We start from the raw sequence: 25,694 nt of genomic DNA, 5'->3' as shown, positions 1-25,694 counted from the left end.
TATTTTTCTTTATTTTTTACAAAATCTTTACAATATTTAGTTTAATTATATATACATATATCCTTTGTCTTATTGCAATTGACAAGAGATATTCATTTCTTTTCGTAGTGTGGTAGCTTTAAAAAAAAAAAGTACAAATGATATACGTAATAATACATAGGCACGATTATTTATCTATTTTGCATTTTATTGAATTCCTTCATTTTTTTTTTTTAATTAAATTAATCAATTTTTTATGATTTTACCATAGCAAAAATCACTGTAAAACAATGTAAGATATTTTTTTCTTTTCAGTCTTTCAGCAACCTGTGTATGTATATATGTATTTATGCGTATTACATACGTGATAGAGAATGTTGTTACAAGGACATTTTATTTTTCACAAAACTCATATGTTGACGTCAGTAATGCGTTGAGTCCAATGATTCTACTACCGATTTCAATAATTTTCCCATTAATGGTAAAAATTGAACGCTACTGATATTTGCTGCGAAAGTGCCGGTAGTAAGAATACCTTCATCGAGTCTCTTTTCGAGAATGTTATGTTCGTTTATAAACGAGTTATCATCAGTATTCGCCAAAGTAACTGGTGCTTTATCGATGGTGCTATCTTTGCGAAGTCTAGCATGTGACATCTTTTGAATAGGATCTGGAATATCAACCATTATAACGCCCTTTGCATCAGCATCCAGAAGAGATCCTCTGACTTTCCAAATGTCAGGAGTACCACGGTGTTCAAGAAAGTCGAAGAAAACACCTAGTTCCGTGGCTGTTTCACGTGCTATCAATTGACGATCTCGTAGTGCTAATCTTGGACTTCTAACACCTTCAAGGGCTTGACATAGTATCAATACGAGATTGATTTCAAGCGCTAATCTAGTATTATTTTCGTCCATCGATTCGAACCAGGGATCACTAAATTTGTTTATATTATTTTTTACTATACTTGGACTACCATTGTTGGTACCTGAAGATGTCCCACCACTGCCCTTAGCAACGTGTCTTCCAGCTGCCAAGGCAGTTGCTTTTGAGAGAATAGTATTCTCGCAGATAAGAGGATCATAGGGTCGTCGAACAAGACGTGGACTGCTTAGCAATGGTACTGTTACGTCAAGGCCACTAACATATCCAAGAAAATCAGCAGCTATATTTGCCGATGCAGATCTCGAGGTTGCCGGACCTGAGGCAGCATGTATAATTCTTCTTAGATCTTTGCTCGTATGCATTCGTCGAAGATTTTCCGGTGCAGCACGTTCCCATTCTCTTTTAGCAGAATCATTTTTATCCTCTTTGCCAGGCTGAGTCACCAAAGATGTAGACGACATGCTAGTTGAATGTGAACTTGAATGTAGTGCTTGAGTAAACAATTGCGTGGAACTAATAATTGTACCATAAGTTAACCGTGGACCAGAACTTATACTCATTTGGGGTGCTCCAAAATTCATTTCAGCCATTGGTGTATACCAAAAATCTTGCGTGTATATCGTATCAACGAGAGTATTCAATCTCGGTGAGAAATAAACAAAACAAAGAGCACAAGTAGTATTAATGACTATCAATTTGTTAACAAGCAACTTTAATTCACTGCTCGGTAATCTTTCGTCGCAAGATTTTAATTCTTCAGCACTTTCCACACTTATACCATCGATTATAAATTTTAATATTCGTGGTCGCAATAATAAGTTTACAGTACTGTCATATGCAAGATACATACATTTGATCAGTGTTTCACGTACATTAGACGGTATAGAGTTCCAAATACATTCTTGAGTTGCTATACCATGAATAAGAGCAACCAAGGTTTGGATTAAATCAGCAGCTAATAGGTCAGCTGTATGTCTAAGTAATGTCGATACTGCCATAAGTTGATACTCGTGAGAATTTACAAATATTACTATAGGTTTTATGTATATCGATGGAGTTTCACTCGTCACCAAGCCCATAATGATTTCTAATCCAAGAGTATAAACTGGCCACCAATCCTGACATCGCCATTGACCATTGGGAGTGTCGTCATATAAATAATCAAGCATACTGTTACCAATATCTGTAGGTGGGATCAGAGCTAACCATAATTTAGCTGTATCATTTTCATTTATCGATTTTGGACAATATGGTGAACGTGTTATTATACTAAGTAAGTTTAACGCCGCGGTACTAAATTTGAGGTAAGGTTGCTTTTGTAAAGTGATGCAAACGCATGTTATTAGTTCGGGTATCATTTGACGAAGCTGAATGCAGCTAGCTTTTCGACGACGTTTAGTTGAAAGTCTACGTTCTATATAGGAACGTAGAAGTTGAGTCACCAAACAGATTGTCAATGTTGCTGGCAAACTCTTTCGGGTACCTTTGATAGTTTCTATGTTCATTTCTTCTGTGCCTTTTGCAGTACTCATGTCTATCGATGATATTTCTCTTTTATTTGCATCTTGTGGAAATGCCTGTTTTTGTTTTAATAATTGTATAGCCGATTCTCGTAGCTCTTCCAACTCGCTAGTAGCAATAGTACAAGAGTAGCTTAAAAGATATTCAAGACTAGCCGTATCCTCTGCAAGAGTGCTTTTAATTAGTTGCACGCAACCAAGTAACAAGGAGATCAATGTTTGACGCAGAGATTTTCCATATCCACGATATTCTTGGCCAATCTCTTGAGTAAGTTTCATTAATTTGCTTTTAAAAATCTGCGAGTCACCTACACACATATGTTTCCATGAAGTAATACAACGTAATGATAGTGAAGCTAAAAGCATAGCTATCTTTGCACTACCAGTATCATTTAGTTGTTTTAATTGTTCAAGTAAAGCATCTAAGGAGAGATGCATTATAAAGTGTCCTTGCAAAAATGTGATAGTATAATTTTTTCTATTTCGTTCATCGGTAAGAGTAACTATAAAATTATACCATGATTCTAAGTTTTTCTCGTATAAAGTTTGTAAACTATCGGCATCGTGCTGCTTGTTTTTGTTTATATTTATGATATTATCCTCAGTTGGTATTCTTCCCAGAACATAATTTGATAATCTATTCCAATGATCATAATTTGTATCCAATAATTTCTTCAGATTCGTAGAAAAATTATTTTCCAATAACGGGCTTTTGAACAATTCTAATGTAATTATATCTAAAAGTTGTGAATAGCCTTTACCCACTGGTACTAATTCTCTAAAGAAGGGAGCAAAGAGATGACTCCAAAATTCTTCTCTTTTACGGAAAAAATTGACAAGAATTTCGTTGCGATGGTACCACATTGCACGTAATAAAGTCATCGTACTTTCGTATAATCTGTCATAAACGATATCCTCTTCTTTATATATTCGACATAAGTAAAGATCTAAAAATTGACTGCAACCTTCCGTGAGAAATTCATCAACTGGTCGTGGAAATATTCTTTTGCGTTCTGCTTGATGCATTATATTAAACAGAGCTTCAGTCAAGCCAGGTTGTTTTTCTAAACAGACAGCAACCAATTCGAGGATGGCAACTTTGACTTCTACTGCACATGTCGGTGACATTAATCGAGAGGCGAAAGTTTCCCTTATCGCTGTACCATCCATGCCCATACAAACGAGCAATGACATAGAGAATCCTTCGGCGAATTTTGTTAAAAGTCTGACAGCCATGGCTTGCAACGAAGGACTAAACCACACGTATAGATAATTAACTATAGTCGGTACTATCAAAAGACTATTAGGTACTCGTGGTGAAGAATATAAAGCTATTTCCAATGGAGATCTATCACTGTGTTCTAAACCCAAAGATTGTCTAAACATCAATAGTCGATTCACTATTGATAATGCCAATTGTACACTTTTTATAGCCTTGAATCCCTTACCACTTATCCAATCTGTTTCCGTGATCATTTTATTGTGCAGTGTGTGCTCACCCGTACGCAATAATTTCAGTAGTGCATGTCTAGGTTCTAAGTAAAGAAGACTATATGTCACAGTCAATTGCAATTTCTTTCGTATGTCGTCGTCGGATAAATTTGTATTAAGTGTACGATGAAGGCAAAACATACTCTTCAGACAAATATCCAATCTTTCACCATCGCTTTTAAAATACCATGAATCTAATTTTGGTAAGACACCTTGTAAAAGAAATACTATTCCTGGTATTTCAATCATGTACATAGCTTCCTTACTGTGTTTTGTTATTATATAACTAGATAAAGTATCAAGGTATGCACAAAGGATTGGATAAGAATGTTCTATGGTTTCTATACAGGATAGCCAAGATGCAATCAAACCACCATCGAAAGAAATTGCTTCTGCGAAGTCTAAAGGATTTTGATACCAATCGTTAAATTTTGGATAAACTCCTGCATGCATTCGAGACAAAATATCTTCAGGATATTTTAATACCAACTTGGATGATATACTTATGCACGCGGTAACAATTCGATATATGTTTGGAGGTAGAACTGGATAAGAAAATCTGTTAATAATTTCGAAACTTAGCTCTGTTGGTATAACCATACTCTGTGGTATATCTATATCTTTAGCAAGTAAAGATTCCAATAGCTTTAATCCTTGAGTAACATTATCCAGTAGACTAGTTTGCATATTACAAATATTTGCTATACCACCTCCAGCTTGTGAAAATAATTGTTCTATTCTGTGATGTAATGCATCCCAATAACTAGCTCTTGTTTTGAATAATACTACTTCGCTATCACTGGATAATACAAGAATATTTTCTCGCAAACAATCTGACCTTATAGAAAATAGATTCTTATGTATCATACATTCTCGCTCATATGGTCTTATTGGTTTACTTTGATCTCGTTGTCGAGAAACTTCTAAAGTTAATGACATTAACATATCTAATTCTTCTATAATCTGAAATAAAGTTGTTTTTATTTCATAAATTATTTTTTTCGTATTAATGTGTTTTATAATAAATATATATATATATATATAAGTTTTAATAATTTTACCTTTTTAGCACTATTAATCGATGCACTTGCAAGTCCAGTTGCAATGTTTGTAAGAGGTTCAAATTTATAAGGAAACCATTCTACGGCAACATTATATATAACCCATATACCATCATTGCGTTCATCCCAAAATCTAGTTGCAGTTTCTGGAAATTTGATTGTAGAAGCAACAGCATCAAAAATGCCATTTAATGCGCATAATCGATCTTCATCAATAAAAGCACAGACCAATGTGAGAAGATTGTACACACTACTACGCACAACTGTAGCATAATGAGTCTCTTCTTGGATTATTTCACTTGACATCAATCTTTGAAGATAGTGAAAGACATCAAGTTGAATTGCTTTGATACCAAAGGGTTTAAATTGATTTAATAAATCAATATTTTCTGGATCTATAGCATAATTTGATAACATCCATGACAAAAGTAATGGACTATCTTGTATGGAACTATCACGAATACATTTATGTTCAAAGATATCCTGCATATTATCTCGTACATTATTTATCCAAACTTCCATTTCAGGACTGAAATAATAAGACATATATTAATCCAATTTATTTGTAAGTAATGTAGATAGTATTATCAATGATTTGAGGAAAACATTTACTGCTTTCTAACATCCAATGCAACAAGAAGTAGAGCTGCTTGACTATACTGTATTTCTTGAATTTTTTTATCTACAGCTGCTTTATCTTCGTGACTTCTTGAATGAACCAATCTACGTGGGACACCCTTTAAGTGATATGAAGTTTACATTAAAAACAAAACTACAATTACATTTAGAATAATATATAATAATATGATGTTCTTACCCCAATGCTTCCATAAAACTTATTAAAATCCTTTGCAGGTATATGAATGTCATGTACAATTACAGTTAATATATGAAGTAATTCTCTTATTTCAATAAGGGTACTGTTATATAATTTATGCAAATGTTCTTCTGTACATAATTGAGATTTTACAGGAGGATTAATAAACTTTAATGCTTCTACTTGTTTTTGTACAGAAATAAGAAGATCACCTAATAAGACTTTATCAAAGAATTTTGTAAAATCCTTTTGATTTGGGTGTCTTTCATTATCCTTATATTCAACCATCAGTTTTAAACATTTGATTAATGTTACTCTTTCAGAATAGTAAAAACTCCAAATATCATCAATTAAAATTTTCATAGTACTTAGATCTGTGAGTTGAGATGCAAAAGCTTCTGCACAATTGCGATATTCATATAGCATGAAATTGTTAACTAAATCCCAGGTAATCGTTGCATCCAAATTCTAATAATATAAGAATGCCGAGCTTATATGAATATTTTTAGATTAAATTTATATATATATATATATATATATATATATATATATATATATATTATAAAGTAATCAATGTAAATAAATACTTACAATCAATGGAGCAAGTTTACTGATTAAATCATACATTCGGGGAGGAAGATTTTGTTTAGAAATAGTTTGAAGTGAAGACTCTGTATACATTTGAAAAAATTGTAAACCTTCCATGAGTAACTTCGTTCCATTTTTAATTTCATCTTCTACAAGTTCTTTATCACAACGACATGTTGTTCCAGATATTACAGACCATAAACCTTTACAGTATCTATTTTATCAAAATTAATAATTAACGTTAATAATTTTATATATAAATATAAATAAATATTTCAATTTCAATTTACAAAAGACTTGTTTAATATTTATAAAATGTTAAATTAACAATATTAATAGTTTGATAGCAGATAGATTTTATTAGAAAAATGAAGAAAAATTATTCTTATATATTTTACAAAAAATCCTATAAAACATTAAGTAACGTGTAAAAAAGAAAACTTACGGTAATTTACTTAATGTTGCTTCCATGTTGAAATTTAAATATAATAAATATTAATTCCATATGAAGATTAGAAATATAATATTTTATAATCCAAACCGTCAGTCCATAACCTCCTATTTCGCGCGTTTATAAAGTCGTACTGTTACTTCACATGCATTCAGAAGCGTATTGTCGATAAAAAAGAGAGTATATATATATATATATATATATATATATATGAATATTATTTTAAAAACACCACGTAACTTATTATATTGAGTATGGTAAATAGCTTTTGAAGCGCAGAATTTATGTCAATAAAATCTTTACTTAAATACTGTTTTGATTAAAAGTAAAGAGAAAGGCTTTATACGAATTACGATGTATTTGCATTTAATCTACCGTTGATTTTAAATAGTAAGTATCACAGTTTTGTTAATCGATATGGCTAATATTTTGTAAATGATTCCATCGATCATTTAAGATTCGTTTAATGTAACAATAGTTATATATATTAATTAATAATAATTAAGTTCCTATTTTTGTTTAAACAGTACATAGCTCGTAATAAACGTTGAAAATAAAATGACTATAATTGATTTAAATAATGTATATTTTCGATTATATCGATTATATATATGAAATACAATAAATAAATATTAAAACAATAAAACATCTGCTTAGACATTATATAACTAGTAATAGTATAAAATATTTTCAATATAATATCAGAAAATACTGAAATTTGAAATTGGAATTGTTGTCTATAGCTGTTTCTCATATCTGGTTTTGGTATAATGGTTTACGTCAACAATTAATACAGATATTGTTGACTAATTTTGAAGAATAAGGTTTCTTTTTAAAGACAAAAATGTAAGCGAAAACTTGACTTTTAAGAATTTTTGAATAAGCTTAATTTCTTTGAAGAAATTATTTTATAAAATAAGATTTTTTCCGAGAATAGTCTATACATAAAAATAAAGCTTTTTTAGTTATTGTAATTATAGCTTCTTAATATTGTAATATATTCCTACTTTAAATATCGAGAAAAATTACAATAATAGCAGACCACTATTTTACCAATCCATTGATAATAACAGATAATTGTTTTATCGACAGTTAGTTATAATCGGCTTAATGTTTATTGACGGTCGGTAATACAAAGTGAACTCATTTTAAATAACGATCAATAAAATAGATTCCTTGTTTCGACCATGGTCGCTAAAACAGATTTTTTTAGTTATCGGATAATGATAAACTAGATTCCTATTTTACTGACAATTGGTAAAAGAAATTCACTGTTTTATCATCAGTATTTGTTATAATTTAATAATTTGATTAAACAATACATGTAGTATTTGTTCGTAATATGTTTGAATTATTTTGATAACTAAATGATAAATGATTGATGGAAATATTGTGTTTCGAGTATTGTATTTAGTCCTCGAAGTATGAAAGGAAACTGACGTGATAACTCGCATGGTGCATCATATATATAATACTATGTACTAGTATTTTTTGCTTTTGTCATTTATTACGCAATAATTATTAGCCTTAACAGTCGATTATTATCTTTCATGATTGTTTCAAAAATATATAATTTGTTATACATGTAAGTATGGTAAAGTAAATGTATTAAAGAAGCAAAATAAATATAGTCCTATAAAAGACTAAGACGTAATAGTCCGATATTTTATAATTTTTTAAATGTAAAGTGTTAATAATAGGTTCATCGATTAGTTTAAATATGTGTTTGAGCATTCGAGTAAATGTGTCTGGGTAAATGCTTATGTTTAATGGATTTTTTCGATCCATTGACCGTCTACAATCTAGAATAATTCATGAAACGTATAATAAGCTTTTACTTTTAATTTATTTTTATAAGTTGTACAAAAAAAATTACTATAATATTAAGGAATGTTCTACAGTCCCTTAACCACTGTTAAGACACGAAGTTAAGAAAATTCTATATGCCAAAGAGGCCTCTGTAATCTGTGGCTCAAGAAGGCCACTATCTACAATAATATGCTCCTCTGATAATGGTTCGTAGTCTTATCGTATTTTTCTATTTCTTTTTCATCACGATGTCATTTTGCTCGTCAGCAAAAATTGTCATAATTGACTATTCTATCTTCTTGGCATGTAAAGTATGTACTTGAATCGTCCAATAGATGCACAAGTTCTTAATTATTTAGAGTCAAAAATACTTAGATTCGTGTATTATTAGATTTTGTAAATCAATTCACTATCGTAAAGCTTTATTTTTATGTATAAACTATTCTCGAAACAACATCATTCTTTAACATGATTTTTCTTAAAGAAAATAAAGCTTTCTCTAAAGTTACAAAGAGCCATATCCTTGTTTAAACTTTCATCTGTCGGCGTAAACCATTATGAACTATAAAGAAAAAAATGTTCAACATTTTAATTATCCATTAAAATCAATATGAGTGTATATCTATTATTGACTGAATATTTCGGTGAACATTGAATTTTGGTAACGAGAACACATGATATCTAAAGAGCTATTCGAAGTAATAAACGTTTTAACAGTATTTTGAGCACCAGTTGATAATAATAAGCAAGTTGATAATATCAAGTCAGTAGGTAATAAAGATACATCTTGTACCATCTATTAATGAGAAATTTAGCGAAATGTATCGTTGTGCAATCTAGTAATAGGAATGACTATTCCCTAAACTAGTTCATAGCACGCTAATATCATCTTGTATAACGATCTCAAGTAATTCGTTGGCGTGTTTTATCCGACATATTTTTAAGCTATTCTGTTTCTGTTATCAAAATTTAATTTTTACCGCAATATGGCGATCAATTGTAAAATTATATATATATATATATATATATATATATATATATATAGATATATTGATTAAAGAATATAACACCGTATAACACCGTATTATAAAGAATATAATACGACAATGTTGATCATTGTTCCCATAATTATTAAACATTTTTTATTAACTTTTATCATATTATAGAATATATTAAATGTTTATAATTTCTCTAAGGAAATTGCACAAATAATATTTTTATAATACATTCATATTTTGAAAGTTTCATCTGCTTTTAATCCATTTATTTTTTATCATCACAATGTACGTTGTAATTCTTTTAGAATTCACTTTTGCTTTTATTCTTTTATTATAACAGCATCTAACAAAAGATCCCACTAATATAAATTTTCTGTTTAATCATAAATGACAAATATATATAAAAAAGATATATTATATTTTAACTTAATGATTTTGCATAAGTTATTAATTTATTGTTACATCGTACATATTAACTTTCTGTTTACGATAAAGAGTTAGATTAAAATGAACCAACAGTCGAGTTTTGAAAATTTATTTTTGAATGCGTAAATGATGCGTACGTAATACTTTTGTCATTAAAAGAGACATTTTTTTAATATGAGTTTGCTCGACGTATTATAACTATTTACATATGTATATAATTATATACATATAAATATATTCAGGTACAAAATTACACATACATAGATAGATGTATGCACATAATGTATACAAATATATATATATATATATATATATATATATATATGCATACATGCACACACACCATAAATACATATAGCATACATACGCATGTATGTAAAGTAAGAAAAGACCCGTCGTTGCGTTGTAACATTCACGAAAAAAAAACGTCGAAGATACTAGCTACTGGATATTCTCTCGTAGAAAGGACGACGTTGACAACTTGCGTATCTGTCACAGTTAGCGCTTGTAACTTGTTTGGAAGAAGGCTTACAACGAACGAACCGAGTCTCCATCGGTGTTACGTTGGAGAGATTATGTTATATGTATGTATGTATATACATATAAGAGGAGAAACGTACGTATTTTCTCTGCATGATGTTAAAGCAAGAAACTTTCCTCGCGAACAACATCTTTTCTTCATTAAACACGTTCTTACTATACAGCGTGTATTACCATTTTTTTTTAAATCTCTTCATTTTCATCATCAACTCAAATTATTTCGTAGACATAATGAAATAGTAAAAAATATTTTTGTATATTCCTCAAATCGATATATTTATTTAATACCTTTCATATAACTTCAAATATATAAAATCCATTATCATATTTGTTATTTTCTTTGCACTCATATATTAATTTTTACCAGAAGATATTAGTTTTATTTTATAATAAATGTAAAGTAGAAATTCTTAAAATATCAAATAAAAATATTTGCAAAATGGAGCTTCAACAATCCCTAAAGCACAATTAATGTGTATGCGCCTATGCTTACGTTACCAAATATTTGATTATTTGAAAAACAAATAAATCAACAATTTATCATATTTTAGTCGACATCAAACGTATTTAAGAGTACCAAAATTCAGAAAAAGCCAACGTTCGTCAAGAGCCGTCTCGTAGATGTTGATAAAACTTTGAATGAAGATAAAAAGGAAAAAGGAAAAAGTAAAGTTGATAATCAAAAGGAAAAGTGGTAAAGAAGAAAAAAGAGAAAAAAGAAAAAGAAGAAGAAGAAGAAGAAGAAGAAGAAGAAGGAGAAGAAGAAGAAGAAGAAGAAGAAGAAGAAGAAGAAGAAGAAGAAGAAGAAGAAGAAGAAGAAGTAAAAGAAGAGGAAAAGATGAAGGGGAGGAAAAGAGTAAGAGAGAGAGATAGAGATAGAGGGAGAGAGAGAAAGCGTAGACATTAGGGCGCAAGCGTGAAAAGTCGGGGTGGTCGGTGACGTTCGGGGTCGTTCGGAGTTTCTCGTCGTGTGTAACCTTTACGGTCGTCCAGTGCACGTTCGTCTCGAACGTCGAGCGCCTCGCGTGCTCGCGACATATCGTTCTATCCCTCTGTCTCTCTCTCTCTCTATCTATCTATCTCTCTCTCTCTCTTTTTCTCTCTTTATATATATATATACATATATATACATATATATATATATTATATATATATATCTGTCTCTCTATCTGTTTCTCTCCCTCTCTCGCACGATCCGTCGCGCGTTTTCACCGGGAAATATAATCGTGTGCACGATGTAAAAAGTACGATGATGTGCGTGACGAGCGAGGAAAAGAACAATACATAGAGATACACAAGCTTTTGTTTATATTATGCGACTAACCGGCGAATAATATTCTCGTAAATTTTTCTTCTTCATCTTTCTTTCTTTCGTTTCTTTCGTTTCTTTTAAATTCTTTCCTTTCTTTTTTTTTTTTTTCTTTTTTTTTTCTCTTCGCTCGTATATAACACGATCGTCAAACAGAACAAAACGGAATAATACACAAGGACACTTCTTTTTTTTTATTCACTTTTTTTTTCTTTGTTTCTTTTTATTTCTCCGTTATCCTTCGAAATTCGTGTCTCGATCAACATTTATCTTAACTTCCTTTGAAATTTCGTTATATTGATGTTCTTTCAATGTTTCACATTGTATTTTCGAAAGCTTCGAAAGAAAATCGTTTCTTTCGACAAGTCTCTCTCGATTCTCGAAAGATTCTTTTAGATTCTTCTTCTTCTTCTTATTTTTCTTACTTGCTCTTACTTTAAATGTATTCGCCAATGAATAATGTAATAATCCGGTATGTATAATATCTTGGAAATTCGTCCCCCCCCTCCCAATGAGTATACGGTTCGATCGAGTGTATTCGATTTTCTTTCGATTATCCTTAAAATACATTTTCTGTTAACACCATAACAATATTATTTTCATTTAGGTTTATATAGTTTTGTGTTGTTCGAGATCTTTACGAGTTCTTTCATAAGTTACGATAAAAGTAATTTCTATCTTCTGTCATCTCTTCGTCATCATCTCGAAAAGTTAAGAATACACTAGGTTCGTTCATCGAAGTTGATCCTTCGGTATATCAAATTTTGAAAGGGAAACTTACAATATCAAGCATCTGCCAGAATAGTCAATGAGAATATACGAAGCAGTATATAACATATATATATATATATTTCATTTCGTTGTCGTTGCACACGTGCTACCACGATATATATAGGTATATACATACGTGTTCTCTTGCGATTTTCGTTACATATATCTATATCTACACACATGCACATAGCCATACTCAGGATCGTATGTTGCAGCATAGTTTATGTCCATCGGGAAATACGTGCATGTAACGGGGATAGTTTCTCCGTGTTTCTTACGCAGCACCTCGCTCCATAGAGTTAAAGTATTCTCAACGCTTATTTCGAGTTCTCTCAATGCACACACACACACACACACACACATACATTATATTTTATACATATTTGTGTGTGTGTGTGTGGATGGGTTGGTGTGCGTATATGTCTGTGTGTGCACGTTGCGGTCTAATACGGCATTGCGGCTAGAAACGTTGAAGGTAGATCGAATATGAGGCCGATATCATCGGAGAAGAAACTTTTCAAGCTGGATGATAGTAGCGAGCATAGTTTCATCGATGGATCCTGATGTCCTTCCAAGGTTTCTCGAATATGATCGATCGATTCTGAGCGATGCGTCCTAGAATCTTTCTTCTTTCTGTCTTCTCTCTTTCTCTCTCTTTCTCTCTCTCTTTCTCTCTCTCTCTCTCTCTCTCTCTCTCTCTCTCTCTCTCTATCTATCTATCTATTTCTATCTCTTACACATACACGTTTATATACACATACATACATATATACATACTTGGAAGCTTGATTACCTCGAGGGATTCCCTTTCGATCCGTACCAGCCATCACGTTTGATGGTATAATTAGGAGGTTGACGTGAAAGAAAGGGAAAATTGGCAGGCTCGTTCTAATCTACTTCGGTTTGAGAATAAACCGTGACTCTTAAAGATTTTTCAATTACGTCAATTTAATATATTATCCACGAAGATTTTCCTAGCTATTGGAATTTCTAAATTCTATTAATAAAGCAGTATTAATCGTGTGGCTTAACATTCTATATTTATAGTGATTTAAAAATTTTTTTAAATATTTATATACATTACTATTATATTTCTTCAACTTATATTTTGTAAAAACATTTCGAAATGATATCATTTCTTTTCGATATTTATTTGTGAAATATTGTTATTTTTCTGTTTTATTTATTTTTTTCTTTTCTATATTAACAATTAAAACATCGATATTATAAATAGATTCTTGTGACGAAATTATTTTTATTGAGAGAGATAAATTGTGATTGTTAAAGATTATGAAGATTTTTATATCGATTAAATTTCTAACATCGAAATACGAAAATCGTGTTAATAGTGTAACCTATGATTTTTATACCAATTCACATTTTAAGATATATTTATAGTATTCGATTGGAATAGATTATTGTCTAACTTTCGTTCTATTGAATTTCGTAGAAATATTTCTATGATAAAATATTTTCTTTTATTTTTATATTATATTAACTACTTTTGAATACCGATAATATAATTAAATCCTCGATAGGAGACCACCTTAGCCTACTTTCTTCGAGTATAAACTATGAAATTTCTCCGGAGGGTATTCTCGTTTCTCGCATAAATCAAAAGTTGACTTTTCGCTATCGGATTCTCGTGGTTTCCTTCATCTTCTTCCTTTCTCTCTTTCTCTTTCTCTCTCTCTTTCTCTTTCTCTTTCTTTTTCTCTTTCTCTCTCCTTATTTTACCTTTACCGGCAGGCCCCTCCGCACCCTTCGATCATCGTGTTTTACGCGAAGGGGACGGTTATTCTTAGACGGTGAGTCGAAACGAAGTGTGTACACGCATCGGTGCCTTCCATTTATCATTCTCATCGTATTCGTCGTCTTCGAATCGGCTCTCGTACATACCTACATACGTATGCATGTACTTTGAGCTATCGTAATTCACCGACGTGTCCTTTTAGCGAGAAAGTCGAGAAAGAATTCTTTCTTTTTGATAATATTTTTCCTTTTTCTTTTTTTCTTTTTTTTGTTTAAACAACCACCCACCCACTCAACCATCCGTGCGCGTACACGCACAACCACACATACACACACATACGGACGCATGCACGCACAGACAAAAAAGATACAAACATTTAAACGTATACGTACATGAACGTGACATACATAGAAGAAAACTTTCGGATGGTCAGCTCGTAAGAGAAAAGAGAAAGAAAAATTGCATGATAGTGTGCGTCGAACGAACGAACGAACGAACGAACGAACGAAAGAAAGAAAGAAAGAAAGAAAGAAAGAAGAAATCGCGTGCGTTTTAGATGCGAGTAGGTGCATCAGGGGTGATAAATCGGGGCGCAAAGGCGCCGTCGCGTCTCCGTGCTGCTCTCTCGACGTGATGCTGCTACCATCCTCTGTGACCGTACTACTCGTGACCGAACGATCGTGAGTGTTGGATTCTCTCGTGGGAGAACGTTAATCGGCCTGATTCTTCTTCCTCTTCGAAGAGGAAGAGGAAGAGGAGGAGGAGGAGGAGGAGGAGGAGGAGGAGGAGGAGGAGGCGAAGGAGGGTAAAAGACAAAACGAAAAAAGATATAGAAAGTAAACCAAAATAAAAGTGAAAGAGGTGAAAAGAAAAGAAAAAAAATGAGGGCTTCGTTACTACTCCTGGGGGGCATTATCGTCGTTCTCTCGATCGCGGTTGCGAGGGCACTATCCTGTGTGTGTTCACCGCTCGAGTGTGACGTACTCACCGACGAGGATTGCCCTGGAGGCCTCACCTGGGATCCCTGCAGGTAACTAGCCACATTTGCTTTTCATAGCTGCTTGAATAACGTGTTCTTGCCGACGGGATATACCATGAGAAAAATACATTTAAACTTACTCGATGTAACTCTGATCGATGTTCTTTTTTTTTTTGCGTCCGTTTATTTTTTTGTTTTCGTTTTGTTTTATTGTTTTTTTTTTGCACTCGTTTGTTCTAGAGAAGAGAAATAGAGAACGACGATGTATGTAACAACGACAATAATATTATTACGAAATATTTAAGAATAATATTTCTAGAGATTAATTGAATATTGTAAGAAATCGTGGATAATTTTTCTTCTTTATTTTTATTACTTTATATCGATTGGATTAATTATGAGGATTGAAATGAATTAATTGATTCATGAATGATCTTTCTGATTTTTTTTCAATATTACACTTTTGATTATTATCATTTACTACTTTAGAACGATTATTAATAAGGGGAAAATATCGATACACGATATGTGAACGATTACACACATACATCAACACACACGAATGTATTTTATTCGAGTATATATAAAAAAATATGTATCTCTCTTATCGTATATTTCTTTAATAAGAGGTTATGGATAGATTAAAATAAACGTGTCAGTCACTTAAGTCACAGTAAGTGGATATCAAAGAAACTTAACGACAGAAATTTTCCGATACTTATTGCAAAAATTGAAAATAATTTTATGTAGAAAATCGTTGATAGTTCAGCAGACGAAATATTTTAAACCACCGATGATCATTTAACTATACGAAGTCAAACTATCTACGATTCTTTCAATGATCCGCTAAAAAAAAAAGATCAATTCTTCCATTGAGCACGAATGAACAAAAATTATGTAAATTGTTAAAAATGATATTTGATATTTGATTTGAAAAGAAAAACGTAACAACGACGAACGGATAATAATTATTTTTATTTTTTGAGCCCAGGTAAGCGTTTGGTTCTTTGAGGGAACGCAATATTCAAGCTTCCGTGTACTTAATTAAACGAACGAACCGGGTGAAAGAGAAAGGAGAAGGGAAATTCGCTCGGTTGAACGTGTACTTAATGCAAAACAATTCGTAATGGATTCTTACATTTTCTTTTTATTTTTATGTCAGTTGAGATGTAGATAAACATGTTACGTTCAAAGTGTTCCATTTGAAAATTATATATAATGGTTAGTTATTAGATATATATACATACATATGTATAACAATTTTTTCAATCTGATCATTACATCGTTATATCGTTATATCGTTATATCGTTACGTTCATTACATTGATTATATATAAATCGATTATATATAAATTCATTACATTGATTGTATATATAAACAATCAATCGATTGTTTGTATATAAATAGTTTACCTTTTTTTTAATCATCATATGTCTAATATAAAACGTAAAAAAAGAAAAAAAATAATAATTAACTTAGGAATGGCAGAGATCAATCAGGCTATTGATATCGTTTTTTTGTTTTTTTAGGCTAATACATTACGTTATAATTAGACAATGAAATAATAGATAAAATAATTTGATAAATAATAAAATACAGAAAAATTATCGATTTTATCACTTGTAACATGTAATTTGATTATTATCTATATACATATATTTTTTAATATATTACTTTGACCCTAATATATAATATAAATATACGCACACATACACGCATGCACGCACGCGCATATATATATATATATATATGCATATAGGTATATATATATACCTACTTACTCGTTAGGACGTACTCGAGATGATCGAAGTCTCGAAGAACGGAACTTGACGCTCGACGAAGGACCTCTTTTGTCGTGGCACGCCCCATTCAACAGAGTTACTCTTGCTTGCATTAGATAACCGTGTTATCACACAGAGCTCTTTGATATATAAAGGGCGAGTCGTTTAACGCTTGTATCTCAAGTACTTTTCGTGTTTTTAAAAAGATACCGAACAATCTCGAAAGATAAACTGGTGCGATGTAAAAGGGTGTAATATCTAGAAATTAATCATTATTACGTCATTCCAATTCTTTACTCGAGATAACGAAGATTCATTAATATAACATACACGTGTATTAAATCGCAAAATGTTGAATCAAGAATAAAATTTGTATAATTTTATTTCATTTCCGACGATCTGTTGAATTGATATCACAATTTCGTAATAGTAAAAATATTTCATTTTTCATACACTTTTTTTTTTTGTTAGTAATAATCATCCGTTAATCTTACAGGAAAGAAGAATAATATTGTTACTGATGATATTTATTTTGTTTACCGTTACAACGTATACACATAAAAAACATATATTCGAATAGAAAATAATGTTATATATTGTGACTATTTTAAAATGACATTCGACTCTCATTCGTAAACGACCCGACGAAAAACAGGTCAGCATCGTTTACGGACATCTTGAATCACTAGGTACAATCGTATCAATTTATCGTTTTCTGTTACATCTACGATCTCGATGCGATATCCAACACGAAATATCTTTCTTTGACTTATTTATTTACTTTTTTTCTTTTCCTTCAATTTCCAGAGTACGTACATTTTGAAGAGGATTTATAGATTTACAGTTTTATACGGGTTAATGTTTTTCTCGATTTAATTTTATCAAGATCTGAATTATTCCATGCGTATTTTTTTTCTTTTTATTCTTCCAATTTTTTTATTATTTCTACATATATATCGTGGAATCTTCTTCATTTCTAAAAATAAAGATAAATAAAAAAATTCGAGGATTGTAAAAGATTTTGGTAATCCAATCGGAAACGTTCGATATATATATATACCTTTTTTTTTCTTACATTTTGCGGATGAAATTGACGAGATTACAATGGAAATTAAATGATGAGCAATTACGAAATATCATCATTGTTAACTCACTTTGACGCGAAGAAACTCTCTTTTCGTCATACCCTCCTAACCCATCCTTTTCTCTTTTCTCATTCGAAGCGACCCTTTTTCTTCGCGCTCTTTGAAATTGCACGCGAGAATGAGAGCGGTCCACTTGAAACGGGAGGAAGTTACTTGTAAGGTGAACAATTTGAACGTAATTGCTTTTCGAGTGGCGAGAGCCGTATGTCCGATAGATCTGATCGATCCAAAGAGAGATGGAGATAGATAGATAGATAGATAGATAGATGGATAAAGAGAGAGAGAGAGAGAGAGAGAGAGAGAGAGAGAGAGAGAGAGAGAGAGAGAGAGAGAGAGAAAGAGAATCGAATAAAAATCGTAGGAGATTGGGATTTCGGATTGATTCGTGAATCATGACGTGGCTCGTTATTGCCAGCTTCCGTTGAACGAAGAACGAAAACCATCGATCTGCTGACTCTACGATATAGAATCCTGTTCATCATTGTTCCCACTCCGACACTCTGATACACTTCTCATCCTTGTTCCCTACCTTTGGACCAATATCCATTTAAACTTTTAATTTCGCTTAATTTATCGAAAATTGCATTTCGATTCGAAAACTTTCTTAATAGCTTGTCGCTCGTCCCGTTCGTTTTTATCGAGATCGCAAATTCAATGTCGTTGATAAATTTATACGCAACCCAGAAAAAGTCTTGAATCGATTAAAAAATCCCACATTCTCTCTACTTTCCACCCCTTTTCTTCTTTTTCCTTTTTTTCTTCCGCCGATTAGAATTTCATTTGTTTTTCTTTTTTCTTTTTAATTACTTTTCCCTTCTCTTTTTCCTCTTTTTTAATTTTATTTATTTTTATTTAATAATCTTGCTCACATACATATATATATATACATATATATTTCAGGAACGATCATAGTCATTGTGCACGTACGTTTTATATTCCCGATCTGTTGCATTCATTTTCATGCGAATATTATGTAAAGTTTAAATGATATGAAAATATGAAACTTGCATTTCATTAACGAGCTATGTAAAACTAAAGGTTTCTTTCGGACATTTGTTTCTATTATATTATGGTAGAGAAAGGGTGTATCGTGGTTCAGTTATTTCGGATATAATTAGATATGCTCGTTAAACCATTTCCATTGATTACGAATAAAATGAAATCATATCACGAATAAAACGTTTTGTTCGTTGGTCAAATCTTGAGCTTGAAATGTTAATTCCAATAGCTTTTATGTGTTCATCCTCGTTCCAGAATAGGAACGGGAAGATCGTAACGATCGTACAAAATACGAAAACGTCGAACGACCGAGCGTAATACAACATTTTAGCCATTGTAATTTCGTCACGTATTTATCTATGTATGTATGTATGTATGTACGTATGTATCTGTGTACGTATGTGTGTATGGTAGGTAAAGGTAGTTTCCTTTCGAAGGAGAGTAATCTTTATAAAATTCTGCCTGTATGTTACGTGTGTAGGTATATCTACGTGGTTATACTTGCAATCGACATTTTATATGCTTATGCTGATTCGAATAGGTAGAAATTGAATTTCAAAAGGAACAACAGAATATCGCGAGAAGCTTCGTACTCAGCCAAGCTTATTTCTCATCATTTCTCTTCGTCGACTTACGAGAACGTACACCTCCTTTAACACTATCCTTCTCTCTCCGTAGATAAATTCTAGTCGATGCTTTCCACGTTCTATCTGCAAGAAATTCTCGCGTTTGTGATCGTATCTCGATGACAACTCGAGAAAGAACGGATTCGTTTCTACGTGTTTACCGTGTTGAATACAGAGATTAATGTAACGAAAATACAAACGTAACGTTTGATTACTTTACAAAAATATATTACGTTTGTAATATATTCTTATATTTCAATCTGGTTATTTTATTCTAAATACAATTTTTCATGGATACAAATAAATCATAGAAATCCAAGTGATCTACGTTCCTCAAAACAAATTATATTTTGAATTTATTAATTATTTATATAAATTAATATTTTATTTTGTTGAATATCCACTGAACTCCATTCGATCGATACTGATGGAAACGAAATTTATTTGATTGTTTTATTCACAGAGGAAAATGATTAATCAATTAGACGAAATAAATTAAGTTAAATAAAAATTTTTTATTTTTACGAACGTAGAGAAATATTAACGCTGATGTAGAGTTAGTTTAATACCAGATATATAATACTGGATATTATTTATACGACTCAACTGAAAAACAGTCGGAAAACTTATGAGATAGCAAATAGCTATCTAGTAATTTCTCTATTATTTAAATAACGATCTATTAATAGAGTGTAACTCATTATATGAGGTTCGTTTCGTTCATTTTGGAAAATTTAAAGTCGTTTGAAATATTATTTTTTTCTTTATTTCTCTCTCTCTCTCTCTCTCACACACACACACACACACACACACACAATACACACGCGCGAGCTGCGCGCGCACACGCACATAAATGTTTTTCTGTTGTGATTTTCACACAAAAATTAAATCAAATCTTTTCCTCGTCAAATTTCGTGTATATTAATTCTTTTTTCTTTTTTTTTGTTAAATAATGATGTTATACAAGGTGTTCCAAAGTCTCCATAATGACCGGAAAGAAAAGTGACAGAGAAATTTTTGTTTCAAAATTTTACCCTATTTCGTTCCCTCAAAGATCAATTATGAGTTTTGAGATATCTTTGAGATATATAGGACAAAATGGATTAGATTCATTTAAGGGGGAATTGATAAAGGAAAGGAGAGAGAGAGAGAAAGAGAGAGAAAGAGAGGATAGATTGTTGTCAGGCACGAAATGAGATCGTTCGGTCATTCACAGTATCAGGAATTTATTGGAAAATGTTTACCATGTAATGCTTGTTATGTTGACTCCAATCGTATTCTCATGGTATTTGAATTACGAAACTCGATTGAAAATTATTTCACTTTTGTCACTGTCTCTATTGAATTAGAATAGGATTTGGTTTCTTACAGAATGTTTGTACTTTACTTTGCTCAAACGGGCAGAAAATTGAAACTTCCTACGTTCGGTTGCCCTATAAAACGTTAGCGCTTTTTACTCGTGGATGAACTTTTCTCCTCTCTTTTTATTTTCTCTCTCTCTCTCTCTTCTTTTTTTTTTCTTTTTAACCCATAGAATTTTCTTTCGGTGAGGAAGGGCAAAACTTCAGGTTAGGTTTGAATGAAAATAACCAAGTTACACGTATTCGTTGTTTGTTCTATCTTCTCCTATCACGAACGACGATTTTATGGTTCTTTTCTTTTCTCGAGCATACGTAAAATCGATGTAAATCACGCGATAGGTGAATCAAAAGTTTCGGAAAATTTCTTCGAACAAGAGAGTATTTGAATAAAAAAGATATACGTATTATGTTCATTATTTAACAATGTTTACTATTTCTTAATTTTCTCGAAAAATTTTAGAAATATTTTTCTCAATTATTGGTCAGACATATTATTACAAACGAAATTTTTTAATAAGAATTGAGATGGAAGGGAGGGAGTTTAAGCGGGATAATTAAATTCCATTAGATTTCATTTTAAAATATTTTTTACTTTAAATACACAGACAATCTCAAAAGTATGAATTAAGAAAACAATAACTTCAAACTTGCTATCCACATTTCTTTTTTTTTTTTTTAATTATTTTGTTCCCAGAAAAAACGACTGGGCAATGTCCGAGATATTCTTCCCCTTCGACATACATACTTACGTATATACGAGCTATATACGACAGAAATAAAATAATACATTTTATGTGTCTCTTTCTTTCTCTTATTCTCTCTCTCTCTCTTTTTTCTCTTTTTTTTTCTCTCTCTCTCTCTCTTTTCTCTTTTCTCTCTCTCTCTCTCTCTCTCTCTCTGTCTCTCTCTCTCTGTCTCTCTCTCTGTTTTCCAGATGTTGCAAAGTATGCGCGCGCGTTGAAGGCGAACCATGCGGGGGTCTTTTCGGCTTTTCCGGGAGCTGCGCGGTCGGACTGCAGTGTGTAATCAAAAATCTACTGCCTCACACGCGGGAAGTGGACGAGGGCGTCTGTGCGAGTAAGTTTTTAACGAAATTATTTTCCTTCTATGCGGTTCTACCGCCCATGTCTACCATTTGTTAATTTACAAACGCTTTCCTTCTCTTGTTTCTCGAAATTAAATATCCTCGAGACGTTCAAAAGAGCAGCAGGCAATTTTGCGTACTCCGTTTGTTTTTTTTTTCTTTTTTCCTTTTTCTTTTACTTTCTGAACATTTTTTCTTTATCTTTCTTTTTTTTCTTTTTTCTCTTTTTTTTTTTTTTTTAATCCTTTAATTTTTTTTCTTTTATTTTCTATGCATCGATGCGAAAGTAATTTCCCTCTCGTTTCTGGAACGTGAGCAAGATTTTTATTTGTTTTTTAATAAAATCAGACGGCCAAAAAAATTCATAAAGAGGAGAGAGAGCCGGAAACGACGATTGTTTATCGTAGCGATATGCGGGATATAAACAAAAGAAGGAAAAACAAAACGAAACAAAAAAAGAAAAAATGAAACGAAAGAAAAATAAAGAGAAAAGAGAAGAGAGAAAGTTTGAAGTACATGAAAGTAATGCATGCTATCGTGAAGACATGGGATTCGTTCCAATGAAGGAAACTAACTTTTTCATTTAGCCCATTCCTAAGCAACTTTGGGAAACTTGAAGAGTACGCGTATGTTATTGTCGATTTAGTGATTCTTCGCGTTATTACGGTATTACGTATATTAGAAAAAAAAAAAAAAAGAAAAAATCAAATTAATCGATAAATCTAAAAATAAAAGCCATCTTTTTCTGTATGGTTCGATGTTCGAACGAAAAGCTTTTTGTAACTTGCGAACTGAAAATGCAGCAATGTCGAAAATTTTAATCGTGTCGCGCGTGTAAAAAGGACGAGAAAAATGTAATAAAACATATTCGCGTTTTATGGTTTTTTTATCTTTTTTTTTTTAAATACCTTTTCTTTTTTTAACGTACTCCGACAATCGTTTTGTCATCGACGTCGATGAAAATTTTCACTTGTAACGGATAAAATTTCATAAAATTTTTCGTGTATAGGTGTTGAATAAAAACAAAAAAAAACAAAAAAAAAAAAAAAAAAGAAGAAAAAAGAAGAAAGAAAAATAAAAAAAAAGAAGAAAAATTTCCCGCTCGCACACTTTACATTTTGTTGTTCGATGTTTTTTTTTGTTTATATCGACCAAGATAAATAGATGAACGAATTAGTTTCCCACTTTAAACAATTCTTAAAATCATTCGAACGTTATACATTATATTTGTTTTTCATGCGATAGGATTAAACATGAAAGTTGTTGCTTGTCTTTTTTCCAGCCGTAATTTCATTCTCCTGTGATTTTCTTAGTGAATACTATATAATATGTATCCGCAGCAAAACTAATACTCTATTGTTCCCCAGCGGGAAACCATGAGAGAAAGAGACAGAGAGATAAGGTACCGTATAAGTACGGTGGACGACCTTAATGTAAAACATCCCGCTGTAATGTCGGTCCGGATCACATTAAGGATATATTACGGGAGTTATGTATACACGCCGTAGGTATTTTAAAAATGATAAAACTCTTCTCTTATGTCTTCCCGTATAAGATATTATGCGTCAGCGATGAGAGTGCTTATCCGACAAAATGAGCTCTTTTTTAGGGACGCTGATATCGGATACGTAGTTTCACAAATTTTCTTATTCTTTATGTCTTTTTCTCTCTCTCTCTCTCTCTCCCTCTCTCTCTTTTCTCTCGTGGTTTAATATTATAAATAGTTTGTATTTTTTAATCGTTGGTTGAAATATATTTGAAAAATATTTATCAAAATGATATCGTAGAGATCATTTGTTGGGATGTTAGAAAAAAAATATTTCTAATGTTCTAATTGTATTATTAATATAATATTTAATAATTGTATTATATTTAATATCTTATAATTGTATTAAATATACATTCAAAGTTAAATGGACCGTATATTTTTCAAGTTACCATAACCTTTTCCGTTGTCTGTTTCCTTAACGATTCAGTATGTCAGTTAGAATATAATTATTTTTCTTTTTTTTTTTTTTTCTTTTTTAATTTTAATTTCAAGTCCGAAACGTTTTCTTTCTTATCACCGTGCACGCATAAATGCACGATTACTCCACTGCACTTGCAAACGTTACGATTCAATAAATTTTACGAGGTCACGATCGATCGGAACCATCGGATTTCGTTCGTTTTTTACAAAATTAGTTATTCCCTGTATTTTATAGTAGGGCTTGGTGTGATACTTGGCAATTTTTACGAGACACTCTTTTTCTTTTCTTTTTAAACTTGACTGTCTTTTGAGATCCAGCATTAAAGCCTGATTTACTTTTTTACGGAAAAAGTCATTCTGTAAAACGATTTTTCAAATATGTTTTTAGTCTACGTATTCCTTTTTTCTATTTTTTTCTCTTCGACTCTTTCGATCCATCAAATATAATCGCGCAGCCAGACCGAGCAACTGCTCGAGTTACTACAAACGTCAGAAGTACATTCCAGTTTAAGTCTCCCTAGTGGTTGACTCTCTTGTGCAAGTCGCTTTCTTTTCGCTTTGTACGGTTTCGGCGTCTTTTTTTTTTTTTTTTACTCAGCAATCTCTTTTTGAAAGTTCTTGACACTTCCACTAAAATAAGACAAGGGTATAAGTAGAGAACCGACTGTACGTTCCGTAGGCTCTAAACTGAAAGTGAATTACTACTACTATTACCACTACTTACTATTACCTACCTACTCATTGGCTACTTGCGAATTTAATTGAGCAATTATTCTCCCAAGTACATATTTAAGCGTTATTTGTTAGGAACTTTCGACAACAGGAACCTTCTATCGTTTGATTTTCCTAAATCACATTTCTCTCGAGGAAAACGAGTGAAACCTTTTGAATTTTCCTTAATGACCGATCGAATGAGAAAAATAATTTGGAGAACGCGTGCCAATGTTACCTCGAATACTTTTGGTTTATCCGGCAAAGAAATTCTATTTTTGTACTGTTTTAAATGAATTACACGAGTGAATAAACGATTTTTCGTTTTACCTTTGAATATCTCGATAAAAAATGGAAATCGAATTTGCATCGATGATTTTTTTTTTTTTTTTCACTAACAAAATAATTATTATCGGAATTTATCAAGGAAATATTATTCGCATTTCCTTTATTCGACATTTTCTCCGTGTATTAAAAATAATTCGATCGTTGGAAAATCATGGAGGAAATTAATATTTGCGATATTATTTTTGATTGTACTTGAAATAAATGATAAGTATTGATTCGCTAATTATGCATTTCCAATCAGGATACAAATACTTGCTTGTGTTAGCGTGGAAGTAGATATAGACATTGTTTA

General features: G+C 31.6%; 2 protein-coding genes across 3 annotated transcripts in view; one reads left to right on the top strand and one right to left on the bottom strand.

Annotated features, from left to right (window-relative positions):
• Positions 1-79: 79 nt before the first annotated feature.
• Nup188 (nuclear pore complex protein Nup188) lies at positions 80-6,950 on the bottom strand. The gene is made up of 6 exons (XM_035884187.2): positions 6,787-6,950; positions 6,345-6,555; positions 5,754-6,221; positions 5,549-5,673; positions 4,937-5,465; positions 80-4,838 (listed from the first exon to the last, which is right to left on the bottom strand). Exons 1-6 carry the CDS (start codon positions 6,810-6,812, stop codon positions 402-404), a joined length of 5,796 nt encoding a protein of 1,931 aa, XP_035740080.1. The 5' UTR covers positions 6,813-6,950; the 3' UTR covers positions 80-401.
• Positions 6,951-15,234: 8,284 nt separating this feature from the next.
• Positions 15,235-25,694, top strand: part of cmpy (crimpy) — a 314,093-nt gene continuing 303,633 nt past the window's right edge. Inside the window, exons 1-2 of one of the 2 annotated variants that reach the window (XM_085655572.1) lie at positions 15,235-15,428; positions 22,225-22,367. In XM_085655572.1, coding sequence (XP_085511698.1) covers positions 15,280-15,428; positions 22,225-22,367 — 292 coding nt within the window. In that variant the 5' untranslated portion in view covers positions 15,235-15,279. The remainder of the gene's footprint in view (positions 15,429-22,224; positions 22,368-25,694) is intronic. The other variant, XM_035884245.2, reaches the window with a different exon arrangement.

This window comes from Vespa mandarinia, chromosome 3 (assembly GCF_050613455.1).
Source record: "Vespa mandarinia isolate Hongniang chromosome 3, ASM5061345v1, whole genome shotgun sequence".
Classification (NCBI taxonomy): domain Eukaryota; kingdom Metazoa; phylum Arthropoda; class Insecta; order Hymenoptera; family Vespidae; genus Vespa; species Vespa mandarinia.
The sequence above is the reverse complement of the archived record's forward strand: the minus strand, read 5'-3'. Positions and strand labels throughout refer to the sequence as shown.